The 20,908-nt window shown below is 29.9% G+C and overlaps 2 protein-coding genes across 2 annotated transcripts in view; both read left to right on the top strand.

Annotated features, from left to right (window-relative positions):
• LOC132918471 (transmembrane protein 132E) overlaps positions 1-4,467 on the top strand; it is a 62,363-nt gene extending 57,896 nt beyond the window's left edge. The window contains exons 9-10 of the mRNA XM_060979710.1: positions 1,249-1,439; positions 1,522-4,467. Of these exons, the coding sequence (XP_060835693.1) occupies positions 1,249-1,439; positions 1,522-1,796 (466 nt within the window). The 3' untranslated portion in view covers positions 1,797-4,467. The remainder of the gene's footprint in view (positions 1-1,248; positions 1,440-1,521) is intronic.
• Positions 4,468-13,056: 8,589 nt separating this feature from the next.
• Positions 13,057-20,668, top strand: LOC132917571 (uncharacterized). The gene is made up of 4 exons (XM_060978366.1): positions 13,057-13,278; positions 13,599-13,751; positions 14,553-14,718; positions 19,473-20,668. Exons 2-4 carry the CDS (start codon positions 13,642-13,644, stop codon positions 20,040-20,042), a joined length of 846 nt encoding a protein of 281 aa, XP_060834349.1. The 5' UTR covers positions 13,057-13,278; positions 13,599-13,641; the 3' UTR covers positions 20,043-20,668.
• The last annotated feature ends 240 nt before the right edge of the window (positions 20,669-20,908 follow it).

The raw sequence follows: 20,908 nt of genomic DNA, 5'->3' as shown, positions 1-20,908 counted from the left end.
GTTAAATATTATACACCTAATATTATAATACCTATCGCCTAAAATTTTTCTAGATCTTATCAATAAAAATATTAAATAAAATATTTAAAATATTAGCGTGTGTAGTTGTGTTATATTTAAAATGATAATCAAAATTTCTCTTAGAAAATATTATAAAAAATTATTACTTTTGTTCTGTAACATTCTGTTTATCGTATATGACACTTGCATTATGTTTCTAAGAAGGTACTATTGGTTATCGTTGTTTTGTAGTACGACGTACATGTGTTTTATAACTGTCGGTTAAAACAGTTAAAGTATAAATATATATTAAATGCGTATGCCGTATTGAATATTGATATTAATGACTTAAGAGAAATAATTGTATGGTTTTCGTTTCAAAGTTTCATTGAAGTATATTTCCAATAGCTATCTTCAGTTTAAGTAATTTATGTATTTTATATTAAAGAGTCTTAACTTTTAACTGAGCGAGAAATGTTTATTTTTATTTCCTTCATTTAACGTTTTACTGTGTTTATTTAAATTTAAGTATGATGTTAAATAAATAATATTCATCGTTCAGTGCGTTCCTATTGACTAATACAATATTTTATTTATAAAACATTTTCAATTTCTATTCGTACAACTTGAAAGTTGAAATTTTCTTAAGTACTTTAGTAAAAACAATAAAAAAAAACTGTAATAATAAAATATTGATGTACTTACAACTAGCGCCCCAGAATTTAATGGCATAGAACATTGGCAATAAAAATACATTCTAAGTACCTTTGTATGAAATTATAATGGGTATGATGGTAAACTTCACAATTTAATTTTTTAATTTTGTGTATTTACCTTAGTTTTATTTATTTATTTATTCAAGTATATACATAATACATGTTCTGTACCTAAGCACTTCCAAAATATTAACAGTTTCGTTATAATATCTACGAAAACCATGTATTACATTTCTTAATCCTTTTATGTATTTCTCCGTACTACTTTATTAACGATTACTTTTGCTCTAAATAAAATAGTACGTATTTGAGTATTTCTATAACATTGCAGTAATGCAGTTGATGATATAAACATTATAAACTAATTACTATAGATTATAAAAGAAAGTCACTTTATTATTTTTAAATATACAACAAATTATATTTTTTCATAAAAAACACTCGCTATATTAGCATTCCAGTAGTGTTTTTAAACCATAGTGCGGGATACTAACTGTATTTTATTTATTTATTTGATTTAATTCCCCGCCAGACTTCCAACACCGAACGACCAGAACCTGGAGAAACCCGCTGATTACAGACCACCGGTGCCGCCGCATAGGACGCAGTTGAATAATGTGGACAACATGATGATCGGCGACGATGACAATGACGAACAAGCGCCACCACCTCCAAAACGGCAACACCATCACCACCATCACCATCACCGTAACCGCAGTCAAGGTTTGTAAATGTTTAGTGACTAAGTAACTATCCTGGTCTATATCTAAGTCTCTTAATTTTGTATATGTATTTTTTCACTCAGGTGGTGGCAGATCCTCGTCGGTCGCTGGTAACCCTAAACTACCGGAGAGGAACTCCGACCCACTATTCGTGGAAACCTGTAACCGGAGATCAATGGATGTGAAACGGGCGGCAATCATCGGGAATCCGATGTTTGCCTTCGATCCTGCGTCCGCAGATCAGAAGCATCAGAACGCCGGTAACAGTGACACTATCAAACTCGATGACCTCAACCTTGGCATGGATTATAAACAGCTAATGGAGTATTTTGACAACCTGAAAGAGTCAAACGCTTAATTTGTCGTGATCAATCACATACCCATGTCGTTTTGCACACCCTTCCCTATTACCAGTAACCAGTAACCATACACGCGCTCACACCACCGCAGTGAACCTACACGTGGGGCATTCACCTAACTCCCGTCCTCGCTCGCGATGCTCCCGGTTCCCTCACGACTTCTGTCTCTTATCTTATTGTCGCACATGAAAAGTCAATTAATTCAAAGGTTGTCGTTGTATGAACTATATACACTATAAATAACAATGATATTAAAAATACGCTCTATAGTAGTTCACGCCAAAAAGTATAAATCGTAAGCTTCAGTATTTTATTGAAAAAGGCGATGAAAATAATGTTAACTATTTTCACGCTTACGGTTGTGAGGTGAATTTTGACCCAAATTTCTAGGATAAAGATTTAAACTTAGGTTGTTTCCGGTTGTTGAAAGCACAACGATATCTAATGACCCAATTATTATAATTATTATATATAAACACGATATCTATAGTCGATACATTATTAGCCTTTGCTACTAATTGTATCTTCTAAAATTTCTTTCTAAAATAAACCTAATCTATCTAAATTTATATACAAAATATAATTATATATTGATGTTTTGAACTATCTACTTAAAATTTATTTCTCGGACTTACATTATGAAGAAAAAAAATTAACTTCTAGACTATAATACTATATTATATGTATTCAAACAAGCTTGTATAGTCTCTCTCTATAATAGTAAGTTTATACAAAAATATTAGTTCCTTAACCCAAATCATTGTTATAAATATTATTATCACAATGATATTACAAATAGAAAAATAATAAAAATAAGAATAGATAATTCGAGTTACATCTGTGCTAAATGATACCTTCGTTATTTCCTATTTTTTATAATATGTACGACAATTATTGCCACTGTTAATAATAATTAAGTTTCCAATTTCGCTCTACACGTGTTTATCTGAATGTTCCTAATTTATTGTATCACTATTTTGATAATATTGTTTAAGCGATATCCCTTTTAAATCAATATTATCATTAATCTAAACATTTTTGTTAAATTTAATTGTTGATTATTTTTAATTTTTTAGTCTGAACCTATTATCGCTTGCAACTTTATTTTATATACTTTTGTACATAATATTCAAATTTAAAAATGTTTTTCAATACCTTTTAATATCAAATACTACATTTAATATTTTAATGAATAGTTCAACAAATTGTATCTTGTACATTTATATGTTATGTATGTAGTTTTTGTTTTTATAAACAATAATGGTATTCCACAATGAATTGTCCCCTTAAACTAAACAGTTACCACAAAAATTATAATATATTTAAACAATGCCTAATCACAAATAATTATATAAGATATTATACTAAACAAAAGTCACACATTAATGGTGAACATTTATACGCACATATATTCTACAATAGGTATTCTAATTTATTTAAATATGTATTTAGTCAAAAGTACATTATTTTTAATTTCTCAGTGCCATTAAAAAAGAACATTTGTGACAGTACAACGGTATTATTTTTTTCATTTTTTATTTTTTTGTGATAATGTAAATAATATAATTTTGTTGGACAGACTTGTATTGCAGATTTTCGATCATAACCTCATCACACGATTCTAAACTATTATGATTTATGACATATTTGAAAAATTGAATATTTGAATACCTATTATTTCTGTAGGTATTGCCCAGTGCGTATGTATGTACATTGTGCAATAGTATTAATACCAAAATTAGGTGCGTTACTAGTTCTACTTACAAAAACAATTGGGGAAAAAACAGTTTCTCAAAGCTAATCAAAAATCATACAGCCGTCCATATATTATATATGTTATGCAATACTTAATTAACAATATCACGACATTCGAGGACTACCCGTTTGGACCGTATTAGTTTAAAAAATAAATATAGTATATTAATAAGTTTGAAAATAAACACTAATCATTTAAATGTTTTGAACTTAAATAGTGCAAACGAACTACTACCTATATATATAAAAAATACCTATTATTTCTAGTCAAAGTATATATTGATATTATATTATATATTATATTATATTATATATGTATATTATGTTTAAGTCGTAGATCAAGTAGGTTGTATAAAAAAAACTATATATATATTGTTTGCCTTCTTTTTTTTGGGACGCAGAAGCTTCCACTAATAAATTTTTACCCATGTTTCATTTGTTTTGTGTATAAGTATTTTTGCGATAATGATGAAGCGCAGAAACGTCGTACGCGACCCAATGAGACTGTTTTTTTTTTTATAGAATTATTTTACTTTTTAGTATTTTCTTTACCTATTTCAATATTATTATTATTATTATGATTTTTTAAAGTATATTTTATTGCTTTATAGAATACGTTTTGAGTTCCGATAATTTTTCCTTCCTATTTTTCAGTCTGTTTCTTTGTTTTTATTTTTTCCATTTCATTTTCTCCTTTCATAATTCGGTCAATAATTTATTCAATAAATGTCAATGTTTTTGAATGTTTTACCTTCGTATGTACCGGGTTGTGATCTGTATTGTCCAATTATCTCACCAAAATGATAATTTTTATTAGATTTTAAAGTAGAAGTAGTAGTTGACACACTACAATTTAAGTATTGTTATGTTGATGTGAGCAGATATTAATTTTAAATAAACAATTTATTAAACTTACTATTGGTTTTATTTATTGGCTTGTTAAAAATAATAACCATAATAATGTGTTATACTGTTATGATTGTTATGACTCATAACAGAACTGCATTTGTACATTTTCCTTTCATGGCAGTAATAGCACCTAATTTAAAGGACCGTGCATATTATATTTATATTATATCGTTTATTCATATTTATAGATTACAGATTTATTTATACGTAATACTGATTTATGTGTCACACATTTAATAATTGTTTGATTTTATTTTATGGCATTAGAGTTGTGTAATGTAACTTAATAATTTTACCTAGTTATATTTCATGACTAAATTATATAGGCACTTAAAAATTAAAACATCAAAGGAACTATAATATTATTATCTATTGAATATGATGGAAAATCAAGAATATGCGTTGCTATAAAATCAACAAAGCAGTAAGAGTAAACTAATTATAATGGCAGAAATAAATGTAAATACATACATCAAAATTTGTATTTTATATATTAACTGTACGTCTGTACATTTTTATGACATTTATCTGCTAAGATTAGGGATTTTTAGAAATGCAAGCTACGGACTCGTTTGAAGCAATGAAAATCGATAGGGACTACCTACGGACTACCTACGCAATTTCGTCAAGTTTATTTACAGTGTTTAAGTTAAGCAAATATTTATCCATGTATCTACTTTTGCCGGATAGCCATCGTAACAGCATATTATTATTATAAGTATATTGGATAAACTTAAAGTGTTATAATCTAATAAAGTATTTCTTAACCAGTCAGTAGTGTCACCAGAAAATTTAAAATGTGTCACTGGGTACTTATATTATATAATACACTAAGCACGAAAAAAATGTTGACATGACTTGCAAAAGTTAATAGGTATTTGATTTAATTTCAAATTTGTATGATGAATAAGTTATATCTTATCGACATTTATTAACATTATATCTGTTTTATTTTTAATTTTTTTTTTTAGTTATTTTTGATTTTACATTAGCAATTTCAATTAAGTATGAAATATTTTAATAGTGTGTCGCCATACAAATATTGAGAAACACCGATGAGATTATAATATTAGCTAGATTCTAAAATATTAATAAGTTATGTTATCAGCTGACAGCTATAATCGTTCCTTGTGTCCACAATGATGGGAAATATAAACATTTGGAACTATTACTTATTAGTTATTAGACAGTCTCTTACAGGGAATAAGTAGATTTCTACTGCTGTTAAATAAAATAGCTATTAATTTATTACTAATAAATAGGGTAGAGGACTTATAGGCTGTAGCATTTGCATATTTGTTTTGCACAGTCATAAAAATAGCAGAATACAAAACGAATACGCTTTATGCTTTCACACATTTTCCACACTGACATTTTTATTTATAAAATACAGTCAAAATGTTTGGATAAAAATGTATTTATTTTTAATTTTTGTCGTATAATATGGGTTTTGACTGTCCGTGGATACGCGTTGTTCTTAGAAGTGCTTGAAGAGGATCGCCGATAAGACAATAATATTAATTTTCTGTAATTATTTTTATTAATAGATAGTTAACAATCTAACGTCATACACCATACCTACGACATTATCACCACAGTGTACCATGTGCGCACTATGCGGGCTTTTATTCGATTAGGATTTATTTATTATTATATTTAGTGCCAGAAGAAGAAATATAAAATTAAGAAAAATATATTTTGTTTATTTGGCTATTGTATAAGATATATTTAAATTATGTAATTGTTTTAAATTGTTTTACATGCTATTTATTTTTTAATAATATTAAATAAATTCGCTAAAAAAAATTTTAAGTGCATAAGTGCTTGCACATTTCCCTCTGTCCTACTAATAAAGTAATAACTTATTAATTAGTTTATTATCGTTAAAATAATATATCTGCACACTTAAAAACGTAATATCATTAAAATTGTTTCCATGAATCCGCAATTCTTAAAGTACGCGTCGTCACTTTTCGACTTATTTCGCGAATTAAAAGTCAATAATAATACTATAAATAACTGTGATGTGGCCAAAGTGAGTATTTGGCAAACACGCCACAGCCACAGTTCGATTTTCAACGGTTTGAACCATATCAACAATTACAAGAAAAGTAAATTATATTTTTAATTGTTTTTTCTCGAAATACATAGAACAACTGATTATATAATAAACAGATAAGCCATAGTACCTATAAGAATTTTCAGCTACAAAAATTAATGATAGAACATTTCCTAGAAACGTGTCGGGTGGACTAGTGTTATGTTTTTGTTTTTATTGCACACATTACAACTATTAATAGCTTAACAATTTTTGTTTGACATTGTTTATTATTTTTTAAATTTTTCTAACCATATATATTTATAGTATTTATACGTTGCTTGTCAAATGACGATCGTTAAAAGAAATTGGAGAAATACATATGTTCTGTTTTTTTTTCTTGTAACGTAGAGATAACGTAATACCTTTATAAATTTAAAAGTAAAGTTATTTCATTACAACAATTATTCTATTTGGGTAATGAGTAGGGTTCGGATTTAAAGGCAATATAATTAATAAAAAAGCATTTAAAATTTCAAAAAAGCATTTATTTATTTTAATAAAAGCAATCACAAAATTTATTAAAAAATTAAATAGTTTGTATATTTTAGCAAGTATGTATAAAAAAACGAATGCGGACTGACGAACAATTTTGAATCTATAGACAGGTAGTATGGGTACTTTTATAAACGTTATTTCGTCATACCAAATACTCGATAAAGTATTTAGTGATATCAATAATGAATATCGCCGATAATAAAACCCATTAAAAATAATTATTGACAAACGACAATGCGCCGTCTTCAGAAGATCTAATCGATTTGTACCGTTGAGAGTGTTAAGACGCATGTCGTGTATAAAACTATCAAATCAATTGAAAATTACACACAAAAAAGGCATTTATATAAATCAAAAATGTATTTATAAGTAAAAAAGACAAACTTTATAAGCTTTATTTAAAAAAAAAAAGGCTTTTGTCTTCAAATCCGAACCCTATAGGCTATAGTAATGAATAAATAGTAACTTACCTAACAATTATTATAGTAAAACATCGCGTATATCGCGAAACCTCTTCGTCTCCGGGGCGGCTGCAGATCGCTTTCAAATTATTGAACATTATTTCCGCTAGTTAATTAATTAGTAATTAGTAATTACATACACTATAATATTTATAAATATTATATAAACACAGAGAGAAACGTATCGTGTGCGAGTGTGCCGCGTACACGTGCGGACGTGAAGGACCGCCGCCATCGGGCGCGGGATAACAAAAAATCTAGCCCTTTTGACATTGTTGGCCCCTAAGCATGTTTGAACAACAATTTATAATAATAAGCTATCCTTTGCGGTGTGCGAGCCGGACAAAAGAACAGCGGTTTGGAAACGGTCGTGTTGTATACGCGGGTTTATTGTTTTTTATTGTTGTCGTGACTTCGCCCGGCGGCGACACAATATTAGCGACGGCTAACGGGGGCGTTTAGTGGCTAGTGAAGTAGGCGGCTCCTCCCTTGAAAATACTATTGCGCGGTTTTAATTGCTAATATTTTGAACTATTTTCTTTTCGATCATAACATTTTTTACATAATATTTCAATTATTATAGCGAATTAGTGAAATAAATAAAATACCAGTATTATCAACGAATGGTTATGATGGTGGGGGGGGGGTGGCTATAGAGTGTACTAAACGCGACTAACGAACGCGAATGCGACAAAGCAGACTGATATTATTGTTTATGAGCCTAGTGTTATAGCTGTGGTATGTTTTCTAAGTTTAGCTGTTCCGTGATTCGGCGGCGACGGCCACCTCGGAGGCGACTCCCGCCGCGGTCTTGCAAATAACAACGGCGGACGCACTCGGAAAAAAGTTAAAACGCTTATTAACAATCGGCTGCTGAAGCAATCGGTTCTTCTGAGTGGCAAAAACTATCGCAGTTATAGTTTGTCGTTTGTCCTATGTCAATCGGTCACCATTTCGGTCTTCGGCCGTGGTTTTCACTGCGGCAACGTCGTTCGTCGTGTCGTGTCCAGGAGTTAAGATCGTACAGAGGCCAATCAGAATAGGTATTACGATAAAACGCACGAGATAAAAATAAAATTGAGTGAAAAATAAATTATGTTTAGGAGGTCTACCACTACTACTACTAATTATTTCATTAAAGTTACGTCTTATTATATATAATCGTATTATCGTAATGTATAGATTGTAAATAATCAATAAACGCCACTATATAATATATATATAAAAGTCTACTACACGTATGATTCGTGCCATTAGGGTGGTTATCATTAACTCGATTAACTTATTTAAAATGGGCCAAGGACATTTCACGGTTAAATTTTCACCACCAGACTAATTTTTAGCCCCTCCTTCTTATCCTAATTTTGAAATTGTATTCATAATAGTTTGCTTAGATTTTTTTTAAAAACGTAATAAACATTTTCCTATAACCATTCATCTTATTTATTCATTTATTCCATCGATTAGTTAGTCGAATTATGTGGGAGGTAGAATAGTCCCTTAAGGTACACCGGGACCGCATAATATTCTACTCAGTAGTGTCGATCAATAAATGTTCAGATATTACAGTCATAATATAATAATATCGTATAGATTCAATTTATTTTCAGATGCAAGGACCAGAATTAATAATTATTATTCATAAGTTAATTAGACTTCGGAGACTATTTTAAGCACACACAAAAGCATACAATATAGGCTCTAAAATTTATAATAAAATATATTATAGGAATTCAAAAATTATTTTTTTTAAATACTACAATTATACTTGAGAGTTTGAAATCATATTATAAATAATATACTCGTATAGTTTACTTTATTTTTTCAAAAATGCATCAATAGACAACATGTGATCTTGGGCTAGGTATAAGAAAAAAATTAAAAGTGACTTTTTTTCGTTTATAAATGATTATATTGGTCTGGCAACCTATCTAATCGTCGATGTAGAGCTTCGAAATTCAAAACTTTCTCCTTCTCCCAAATAATACATGTAATGCAGTTTTTTCAAAAAAATTGTTTTTTGAGATCCTTTGTAGTGAATTTTTGGACTATCGATATTATTTTAGTTTTAGAAACAAATATTTTTTTTCCAATAAAAATAAAATAAAAAAATAATCGAAAGTTTTTCATTCTTTTAAGTATTTAAAAATATTTGAAAATTTTATCATGCATAACATATACTAGTATAAAAATTTGCTAAAAATGTTAAGTACCTATCTGGCTATATACGATTTCTAGTTATTGAGGTACATAGCTAAAAAACAAATTTTATTTTGATAAAAACTGTTTTTGAGTAAACCAATTAGATCTTCTTTTCTGTCAGAAACCACCACAAAAATTGAAAATCGAAGCATTTTTACTGCCTCTAACGTTTATGACACAAACTAAAAATTAAAATAAATTAAAACATATAATTTTAGTATCTATTGCTATTTGCTCTATTCAAAATTTAAAATCTATCTATATATAGAATATAGATATATATATTAATATAATAAACGAATTATGAATATGTTTTTACAATTTGGAAGGGTGGACGTCGGACGAAGTTATTTGGATCTATTTCAAATCAAATAAGCCCTAAGGTAGTGGTAACTCTAAAATTAAAAATTGAAGTTGAGACGAGTACAAAACGAGTATTTAATTAAAATAAGTTTTATATTTAATATTTAATCATTTTTAAATGTTAAACCGACAAAACATTACGTGTGTCTGGAAAACGACTTCCAGTTTCGAGTAATAATTATATACTTTTTTATGTGTTCACAGGTATCGGGTCGTATCAGGTCGCTAGAACAGAATTATTCGATCAGAAGACCTATTTTGTAGTTATCGTATTTTTACATATGAATACATAATTTTTTTTTATTAATTTAGAAATTATCAATATTTGTCAAAATAGGTGTCGTCAACCAACTCCCACCTACTAATTTATCATACTTGCAGTTTTATCGATGATTTGTGATAATCCGGGTTTTTTAAAAGGATGATAATTTTTAAATATCACAATAAATAATAATACATAGAAATATTGAAGTGCAATCATACTATAACGATAAACAATTTACAAATAACAAAAATGTAGGTACCTAACCACCAATATGTTCTAGTGCTGTATATAGTAGTTATAATTGTCGAGTAGTATGTGTTAAATTATAATTAAATTATGAGTATGAATCATTGCATACAAAAAACGATTTTGAACAAAGACGCGCGGTATGTATCATCCTATCTACATATTAGTAGGTAAGTAGTTACACTTCGTGATACAGTTCTTAGAGTAATTTATTTTACCATATAAGTAGTATTACAGACTTGCAGTAAGTTGATTTAATTTTAATTATTATTATTTTTTTTTATTGTACACATAATATTATGGTCAAATTACTTATATATTTAATATTATCTATATATGAATGTATAGTCATTACTCATTAGTCATATACTCATATAACTCATATAGATAAAACGTATTCATCAAAGAAAAAAATCTGAAAAATTTGGTTCAATAGATACTATTATTTGATAAAAAATTAATTCCTTACGATTAGAAAATAAGATTAGACCGTAATAGGTAATGATTAAAATAATAATTATATTGCATATTATATATTATATTAAACACATCACTATTAATAATATTTATCTGTTTAAAAGATTAACGCCCAAACAAAAGTGCTTCCCTGGGCGATCTGGCCATATATAACCCAAAAAATGTGACCGTGTGTGTGTGTGTGTGTGTGTGTGTGCTAGACAGAGACAACAATTTAAACGATCGCGTGTTCAGCATCCTCTTAAGTACTTACGCGTAGACACGGTTCGCAACACCGAACGCGCAGGTGAGGCTGAGTCGTCTGACTATTATTACATTCGATGCGAATTAGTGGTACATTATTGTATATTTTTATAATAATTATAAACGTCTAGCACGTTTTCCGTGCGGCCTGAGCGATTATTATAATATACATAATACATAGAAACATATTATATACACAGAGTTACACAGAACATTGAATACAACTACAATACAAGTACAATATAATGCTTGTGCGGCTATACAGTGTATTGTATTATTTGTATTTGTGTATATTATATACCAGTATTATAAAATATTGGAATTATTGTTCCGCACTCACCCCGGCGTTTTCGCTCCAAACATGTGGGTCTGCACGGGTCGTATGTTTGAGATCGTGCTTATTTCTCATCAATACGACTATTATATTATTCGGGTTTATTTTTTTTTCTGTCGTATTTCGCTGTCCGTTCTTCCTTTGCGGGGATGTCATTTATTTTTTCGATTTTTTTGGAATAGTATTCAGATTTTAAAATATGTCCTGCTCCATTCAACATCATAATACACGAACCTTGGTCGGTCGGATTAAAATGAACAGAACTCGAACTGTCTGCAGTGTGTATTGTGTATTACTACAATATAGTCAATAAATCCTATACGTATATCAAAAAATTGACGAAGAGTACCTGCCTAACTGCCTATATATACTTATATATAAGTATCACGTACTAAATATACACGTCTTATATACGTCGAAAACTACTCGTGGTCTTGTATCCTACGCCTGATTCGTTATTTTTTCGTTTTTGTAATTAGGTCTGTTTATAATATATAACGATTAACAAACGCCTATTTAAGTGAGATGCGGTAGAGAACGCATCATCACTGAGTTGGTATTAAAAAAAAAGAATAATGTAGGTATACATATATAGGGTGATTGTTTTAATAGGAAAACAATACGGTTTTAATAAAACTTTTTTTTTACTTTTTTGAAAAAAAAACATACATTTTTTAATTTGAATTAGGATAAAGTTAAAAGTACTTCAATGTACTAAAATCGAATTTCAAATGAGCAACTATAACTAGTCATCTGATATTATAACTTATAAGTATATTTATATTTAAATGAGGTAGATAATGTAGGTATAGGTATAGTATATAAATTTATAAACTAACGATAGGAAAAAATATTCTGCTTCTGTGAAATAAAAAATACATAATTGTCTTTCAAAAGAAGAATACATTTTTAAAAACAATGATAATAATATATAATATCCAAAATATTTATTTTTGAAAAATATTCATATGGTTTTCAAAATTATGAGTGTCTTACTATTAAAAAAAAAAAAAATTACTTATCCTATACATACAGCATATATACATCACGTATAATATGTGTGTGTGTGTGTGTGTGTGTGTACGAGTTGTGCGAGAGGACGGCGGTGCACTCGGGTCATCTATAACACGTTCCCACGGTCGGCCCGGGCCGGGCACGCTGCGGAGCTTGGGTCAAGTCACGCCTCTTCGCCTGCCGGTCCGTATGGGGAACTCGACGTCGTCGGGCCTCGCGCACGCGTTTGTGTGTGCGTGTGTGCACGAGCGCCTGACCAAAGACGCCCCCAAACAATTAAAGCCGCGTCGATAGCACACAACGACGATGGAAACGGCGTATTTTTTTATGCGTTAAAAAAAATATATATATTATACAATAATAATAATTATCGTGATGATAATATTACGGTCGCGCGTGCAATACCGTCGGACGCCGCCGACGTCCGCGTCGAACGCAAACGAGGAAACTCGGTCCGTCCAATAGGTTATTTTTTTATTATTATTATAATACCTATACCATATATTACACCGGTGACGTGCCGATGTAGACGATCTTCTCGTCCGCCGGTTGCCGCTTCGCGTCGTGTTCGTGTCCGTATAGGTATTTGAATCTTCGTCGGCGTGGGATGTGTCGGGTAAGGTTTTATTTTTCGTTTTTACGTGAAACCTACGTTTTCCCGGTGACGATCTACAATTGCTTCAAAAATCAATCTAAATCTAGCTCCACCGCCGAATGAACTCTAAATTGGTTTTTCATTTTCATTGTGACGTTAACGGTGGTTAATTTTAATTTATGACTATATTACAAAACCGAAACGCCATATAAGCGTTCGTTAATTATTTTTTGTCTTGTTTAATGCATTACAATGTGCTGTACATTAGTATTTTGTAGTTCGTCTGATCGAGTTTATATATATATACCTACCGGTTTCCCTATACGTAATAAATATTGCAGGAATTTAAGAATTAAAAGTGGCCCTCGATGGGAAACAAAACTGATGGGACTTCGAAGTTCATCGCTGGCCAAGAAAAACGACGATACACTGACATGGGTGTTGCACAGAAGGGACTTTTGTCAACAAGAGCCCGGTCAGAAACCTCGTGAAACGTGAGTATCTATTATATAAATATGTTATCACAATTCATATTACGCGATACGCCATACAACTTAAAATATTAAATACTATTAAATACTATGGTCTATGACAGCATTTTTTTTTTTGAAATCAAAAACACATTTTAGCGAAATTGTTTCCAATTTTGTCTTTAGAACTTTGTTTTTTTTTTGTCAGTTGAAAGTGATTTGAAACAAACATTAACGTTTTTAGAATTTTAAAAATAATAAATGGCTAGTATGTGGAAATATAAGATTATATTAAATTAATATTGCTGTTGTTGTGCGTAAATTTATGTTTAATCATATTAATAAGTTCCTTGAGTTCCTTCACACAACAAACACATACATCTTATAAACACTTCCAAACGTCTATATTTTCCAATAATAAATTATAAAATGCATTAATCATTATTATAACAACAATAATTTCACAGTAGTATCTATATATTATTTACTCTACCTGCCCAGTTATTATATTTTAGCAAATTTATAAAAATTAATGATGCTTTTTCACCCACAATCGGACAATTGGTTTGCTTTTAAAATCAGATGAATTCAAATGCTCACCACCTACCCCCCTCCCACTAAATAAAATAAAATAAAACCACTACATCCATTATTTTGATATTATTCTATATGATTGTTTATTTAAAACGTATACGGTGACTTAACAAAATAATAATATATACGTGTTTCGAAGTGTTTGTCAATACGTTTTTCAATTTTTCAAGTGAAAACGATGCTCTATAATAATAAACTGTTGTAATATTTATTTTATAACGTACTCGTCAGGAAATCGTACGGCGGTTCAACATCGTCCGAGTACCGCGGAAGAAGGCACAATAACCATGTTCAGAGAAAAAGGAGAAACCACGTGCATTCAAACATATTGGACTACGGCAAGCCCGAGCAGACGTACGGCTACGGAATATCTGATTTGGACGATTTCCTTTCAAAAGTAAGATGACCTAAAATAATAGTTTTTTATATGAAATATTATAATATTGTCTTGAATATATTATATCGTATTCGTATATTAACTAAAAATTATAGTCTATAATACGTAAATCCGTTGAATCTTGAATGAGTCCAACCTATCCGAGAAATATTCGCGAAAATGAACTAAATCCGGAATATAGTATAATAATATTATTATATTAATAAATACATTAATACATAATTAATACCGGAAATTAAATTTTCGTTATTTGAACAATCTCTTCCCGAAGTATTTGATTTGAAAATAAAGCAATTTTACAGTACTCAAAAAATAAGTGATCATGTTATTTGTTGAGAATAAATTATTTGACACACTATCATTATAACCATTACTTATTTTAATATATTTTAATTGAAACAAATTATTTTTATTCATTGATAACAGTCACGTTTAAATATTTGTAAATTGTTAATATGTTTACTTTGTATTAGTTTTTTTTTATCATAAAGTAATTTATTATAATATAAATATATTATAATCTTACAGTTAAACCTGTCATAAAATTTCATTTGTTTAAAAAAAGATGTTAATTATTTTTTATAGACATTTTACTTTAAGAATAACTATATTATAATATTTCTTTTTGTTTAAATGGTTTAAATTGTTAAATTTTTATTTTTCATTAACTTTTTTTAAGTCCATTGAAAAGTGGATGGTTGACGACTTGAATTTTACGTAATTATAACTTTATAATATTCACGTTTGTATTGGCAAACTAATAACTATAATATAATAGTGTCGGTTGTTCACACTCAACAATTTTGGCAACAAAATAAATCATAAATAATACTTTCGTTAAATTAATTTAATGTAGTCAATCTTTATTCATCATTGCGTGTAACTCATATATTTTTATGTTTAATTTCTAACCATCATAAAATATTAAAACAATAATATTGATTTTCTTTATAAAAATGTTTGTTCGATTTTTTTGATTTATTTATTTTTTTTTGTCTTTATATAATATAGAAAACCTTTATAAATTTTGTTAATATCTGTTAACTAATAAGACGTATGCATACATTATTATTAATATTACCTATACTTAAACAAGTCTTTGAGTTAAATTTACTTTATTATCCAGGCTACTCGTAAAAAATTAGAATATTTTATCGTATTGTTTTTAAATTTAAATACAAAATATTATTATGTTCCGTATTCGACGTTATACCTATTTCTAAATGACGATAGCCGATAGGTCAGATAACTATACTCGTCTAATCATTAGTTAAATTTCCTCAATCGTTTCTAATTATTTTTTAGAGTCTTTTACGCAATACGCGTGCACCGTGCACGTATTATAGATTATTGTTGAATATATATTATTATAGTTACTGTAGCCATTAGCCTGTCTGCAGGGGATGTGTTTTTCATGTCTCACATCAGAAAAGATTCGCGATGAAATTAATTATTTGAAATATTTTTGTGTTGTTTATGCGATGACGGCTAATTGTATATTACATTCAAATATACATTCTATTTAATATTTAGTATTTAGATAGTCGTTAACGTTCGAGAAAAAACGATTAGCCCGACTGATGGACCGCGTAACGCACGTAGTTATACCGACATTTAATAACGTGTATCGTATAATTGTAGTCTATAAAAATACTTTTAAAACGAAGTATACAGTACAAAAAATATTCGATTACAAAACAAGTTTAGTTTTTCATTAGTTTTAAATTCGTAAAAATACATAGGTATAGTTAATATTTTCACTTCATTTAGATTTTAGATTATATTTTTTAAAAAATCGAATAAGCATTAAATATTATTAATATTATGATATTTTTATCGTGATAATTAATTTACATTGTAGATTTTTAAAATTTTGATTTTTAATTAACAGTTGAATTTATTGTTGGACAGGATTGAACTTACACGCGCATAAATGTAATTGTAATTTTGTTTGATTTTCCAAAAATAAAGCTATTAATTTTTAAAATGTTTATTACATTGTGATTTTGTATTTACGTATACCTTGATTACAGTTAACAATCTCCACGATTATCCAGTTTGAGCCCTAAATTCATTATTATTTAGAACGTTTACCTACCCTTCTCTCTTAACCCAAATTAGTTGGACTTAGACCCCTCCCCCTCTAAAATATATCTGATTTAATTAAAATTCGTAAATCGAAATACCTACACAAACTGTATATTTATTAATATATTGTTACTTCATATAACTTGTGATCCAAACTAACCTAAGCTAATAAACATATATAAACCATAATACTTAAATAAGTGTGAATACCTATATAATATACAATAACTTGCGGTTTGTAAATAATTTTAAATATCATTAATATTGGAATTTCAATCTAGCTATACTCCAAAGTTCTAAATTAATATTATTTCTTACCCTTCTAATAAATAACTCATTTTATCCATAATTTAGTTTATTCAGTGAGTCATCCACATTTTGTTGTTGTTTGTGTATTTGATATACAGTGTCAATTATAATATATTACGCTATGTATACAACATAAAGTAGTTAAAATTAAATTTACATTTGCTTGGTAAAAAATGTCTTTCTTAGTACAGTCAACTGTTGCAATTCAAACCAGGGATTCAAAAAACCATATAGAAAATTTCTTAAACAAGTAATATTACATCATTTTCCCGCTATTCTCTTAACGTATACTTATTGAGCCATTTTGTACCGATTGTATATTTTTCTTAAAAATAAAAAATAAGTCCAGAAAATAACCACGATAAAACAGTTTAAAATGGACATTATTTACTATGATATGTGTTACGGAGTACTATAAAGATATTCAAACAAGACTTCATACGGAACCAGATACAAATCTCCAAAACAATTTCGTTAAAATAGTCGTTTTTAACAATAAAATAACCACTCGTAAACCCATATACTCGGTATGCACAAACGAGTTTTTAAAGGGAATCTTTTGTGTAGTGCACGTTTCGGTGATGCGCCCTCTCATGCGTTTGTCGAATATGTCGCTGCAGTGTTTTGTATTTAGGTAGGTACGTTAAATACAAGGGCGTCCGCAGGAAAGGCAAATAGAGGCAATTGCCCCTCCCTGACTTTTTTCCGAGTCAATTATAATAATCATTATGAAGTATAAGATATCACAAAATAATATTTTTAAGTTAAAAACAAAATTTATAATTTATAAAGAGTATACATAATATTTTAATAATACGCAATAATTTATAATATGTATAATTATATTAAAGTTAGGTATGTTTATTTTTAAGTAAAACAATAAATAAGTTATTGGCTTTGTAGTTCTTTATTTATTTTATAAACGATAGAAACTTTTCATTTTATAAATAATCTAAAATTATTAAATCAATGGTGACATTATATTTATTAAGAAAATTGCACATTAATTAATTTTAAATTTACGATGTAAGTTTAAGTTCTGTCTATCTGAACATAATATTACTAATTTAATTTGTACGTTCCCTATATTATTTACGAGAGAAAACACGTCACAAACAATACCTATTACTGATCAGATAATGAAACAAAAATTAATGTTTTGAAATGTTAAAATGTTTTGCCCCTCCCCCATCCACTATCCGTCTTGACAAATTCCTGCGAACGCCCACCATTAAATATATCAATTAAGGAGTGAAATATCATAAAAAATTAATCTTTGTAATACTCTACGCTATTCATATTAAATATTATTATATTATATTTCAACTGAAGCAAAACGGAAAACCATAATATCTCATCTATATAATTAGATTAATTATAATATTTTAAACCGAGCGAAGTCGGCTAAACCGCTATATCCGCGGATGTGATACGATGATATTATTATATTATTTATTTTATAAAGTTATCATATCATAATACAGGGTGATTCTTTTATCATTACACACTCATTATTTTGTCAAATATTGGCTTTTTTTCATTTTTTTATTTTAAAATATTTCGTATCATGCTTTTCTTAAGCTTTATGAAATTTTTATTTTTTCACCCTTTTATTTAATAGTGAAACCATTATCGACTTTTGATTTTCAAATGATGGTAACTTATATTTAAAATTTCATAAAATAATAGGGCTATATTTTTTATAAATTTTAACGTTAAAATCATTATTTTTCATTTAACCGTCAATGAGTTATAACTGCTCAAAGTCGGGTGGTTTGAAGTTTTTAGGTGTTCATCCTACAGTTTATTACGGCTGTGGGGCATTAGTATATAACTAAATGTATACAAAGTTCATCGTTGCGTCGATAGTCGATAACGAGTTTATTACGTATGAAAATAATATGTACCTTTTATTATCTATTAATAATCCACGTGACTACTGGTCTTCAGAAATAAGAAGTGTAATAAAAACCTAATACCACCCAACTTTGAAAAGTTATATCGCCTATATCTCGCTAAAAAATTAACGAAAAATAATAATTTGAAAGTTAAAATTCACAAAAAAATAGCACTATTAATTTAGTAAATTTTAAATGTATACGTTGCCGTTTCAAAATTAGAAGTTGATAGTGGTTTCAATATTGATTAAAAGGGTGAAAAAAATAAAAATTTCATACAGTTTGAGAAAAGCATGATACTTTGATATAAAAAAAAAAACGAAAAAAATTCAATATACTTGACGAAATAATGAGTGTATAACGATAATAGAATCGCCCTGTACAATATTATGACAGTAAATTCGCTTTGACACGATTATCACATTATTATCATTATTATTGTTGTTGTTGTTCACGCAGTCGTCGATCGGCCGGCCGGGCAACATACCGATGGTGCTGTGCACGGGCTGTCTGCTGTACCAGACGCAGCTCGACGACCACTACCAGACGGAGGTGGCGCTGCCGCTCGGCATGGTGGTGAACGCGGTTTTCAAGAACGAGCAGTGGCTGTACGTGCAGACGCCGCACGCCGAAGAGGGCTACATACCGTACGGCAGCTGCTTGCCCCTTGGAATCGTGCCGCCGCCGGACGCGGCCAGGGCGCCGTGCTGGGAGACCCAGTCGGACGTGTTCCCGCGGCCGGTAGGCGACCGGCGCCGTCGCGGCCGCGGTCACCGGGGCGGCAGCGTCGTCGCCGGCAGAGGCGGCGGCGATTACGATAACGACGACGGTGACGGCGACGACGACGACGACGACGACGACGAAGACTACGACAACGACAACGACTATCGAGACGACCGAGACGTGGCCACGTTGCTGTTCCGGCGTCGCCACTGTGGACGGCACCCGTCGTCGCCGTCGCCGCCGCCGCCGACGATCCGGCGAACCTCTGCCGCCACTAGGTCCGTCACCGGCTACGGGTACTTGTGACGACGCCGTCGTCACGCTGTGCAATATTCATTGGTATAATCGCGTGTACAGTCTGCGCGCCGTTCAATAAATATATTGTAATATTGTATTATTATACTGTCCGCCGTCGAAATCGCAGTGGCGTCGAGATCAAGGGGCGTGCCGGGCTGCAGCGTTTCGGCGCCGCGGAGGTTTTAAGTGCTGCAGGTGATACGGTCGTAATACGTCCGTTCTACAATCTCCGGGTGGTAACACTATAATAGTTATACAGAATTTGTTGTATAGGTACATCGTTACGATTATGACTTTGGTTATTGGCGGCAGTTGTAGACCTCTTACACGACCATAATATTATAATATATTATAATTATAATAATAATAAGACGATCATTGTCCGTTGAAATATATTTTATTACGTTATTTATATGTAATTTATGTATAACTATAAATTGTAATGTTTAAAACCGAATTTTGTATACTCCTGTACCGCCTATACACCTTATATTTGTACGTTGGTCTTGTCGGCCGATTAAAAGGTAAAAACGCATTATCTCTGTTATTGGTACGGTGGTCATCCACAATATTTTAAATTTTTCAAAAGACCAATTCGTTCTAATATTAAATATATATTAGTCATATCGACACAACATTTTGTTATTCTGCTAACAACCTATGTGGGTGAGACGTATTCCTGATGAGAAACTCAAAGTATTTACTTGTTATCAATTTGCAACTGTATTTTATATAAACTATAGATTTTTGTCTTATCATTTTGGATTATGTTTAAGACAGAAATCCCTGAAAAAACACAATTACAACATTTAGTAATAATTCGCCTAAATTATTAAACAAAAGTATTACTATGATAAAAGTCAGGAAAAGATACA

This window comes from Rhopalosiphum padi, chromosome 1 (genome assembly GCF_020882245.1).
Source record: "Rhopalosiphum padi isolate XX-2018 chromosome 1, ASM2088224v1, whole genome shotgun sequence".
NCBI lineage: Eukaryota > Metazoa > Arthropoda > Insecta > Hemiptera > Aphididae > Rhopalosiphum > Rhopalosiphum padi.
The sequence above is the reverse complement of the archived record's forward strand: the minus strand, read 5'-3'. Positions and strand labels throughout refer to the sequence as shown.

Excerpts from the sequence above, each read along its gene's own strand:
- LOC132917571 (XM_060978366.1), top strand. The coding sequence starts at position 13,642 with ATGGGACTTCGAAGTTCATCGCTGGCCAAGAAAAACGACGATACACTG. Across the intron at positions 13,752-14,552 it reads GGTCAGAAACCTCGTGAAAC|GAAATCGTACGGCGGTTCAA; the intron begins GTGAGTATCTAT and ends CGTACTCGTCAG. Across the intron at positions 14,719-19,472 it reads TGGACGATTTCCTTTCAAAA|TCGTCGATCGGCCGGCCGGG; the intron begins GTAAGATGACCT and ends TTGTTCACGCAG.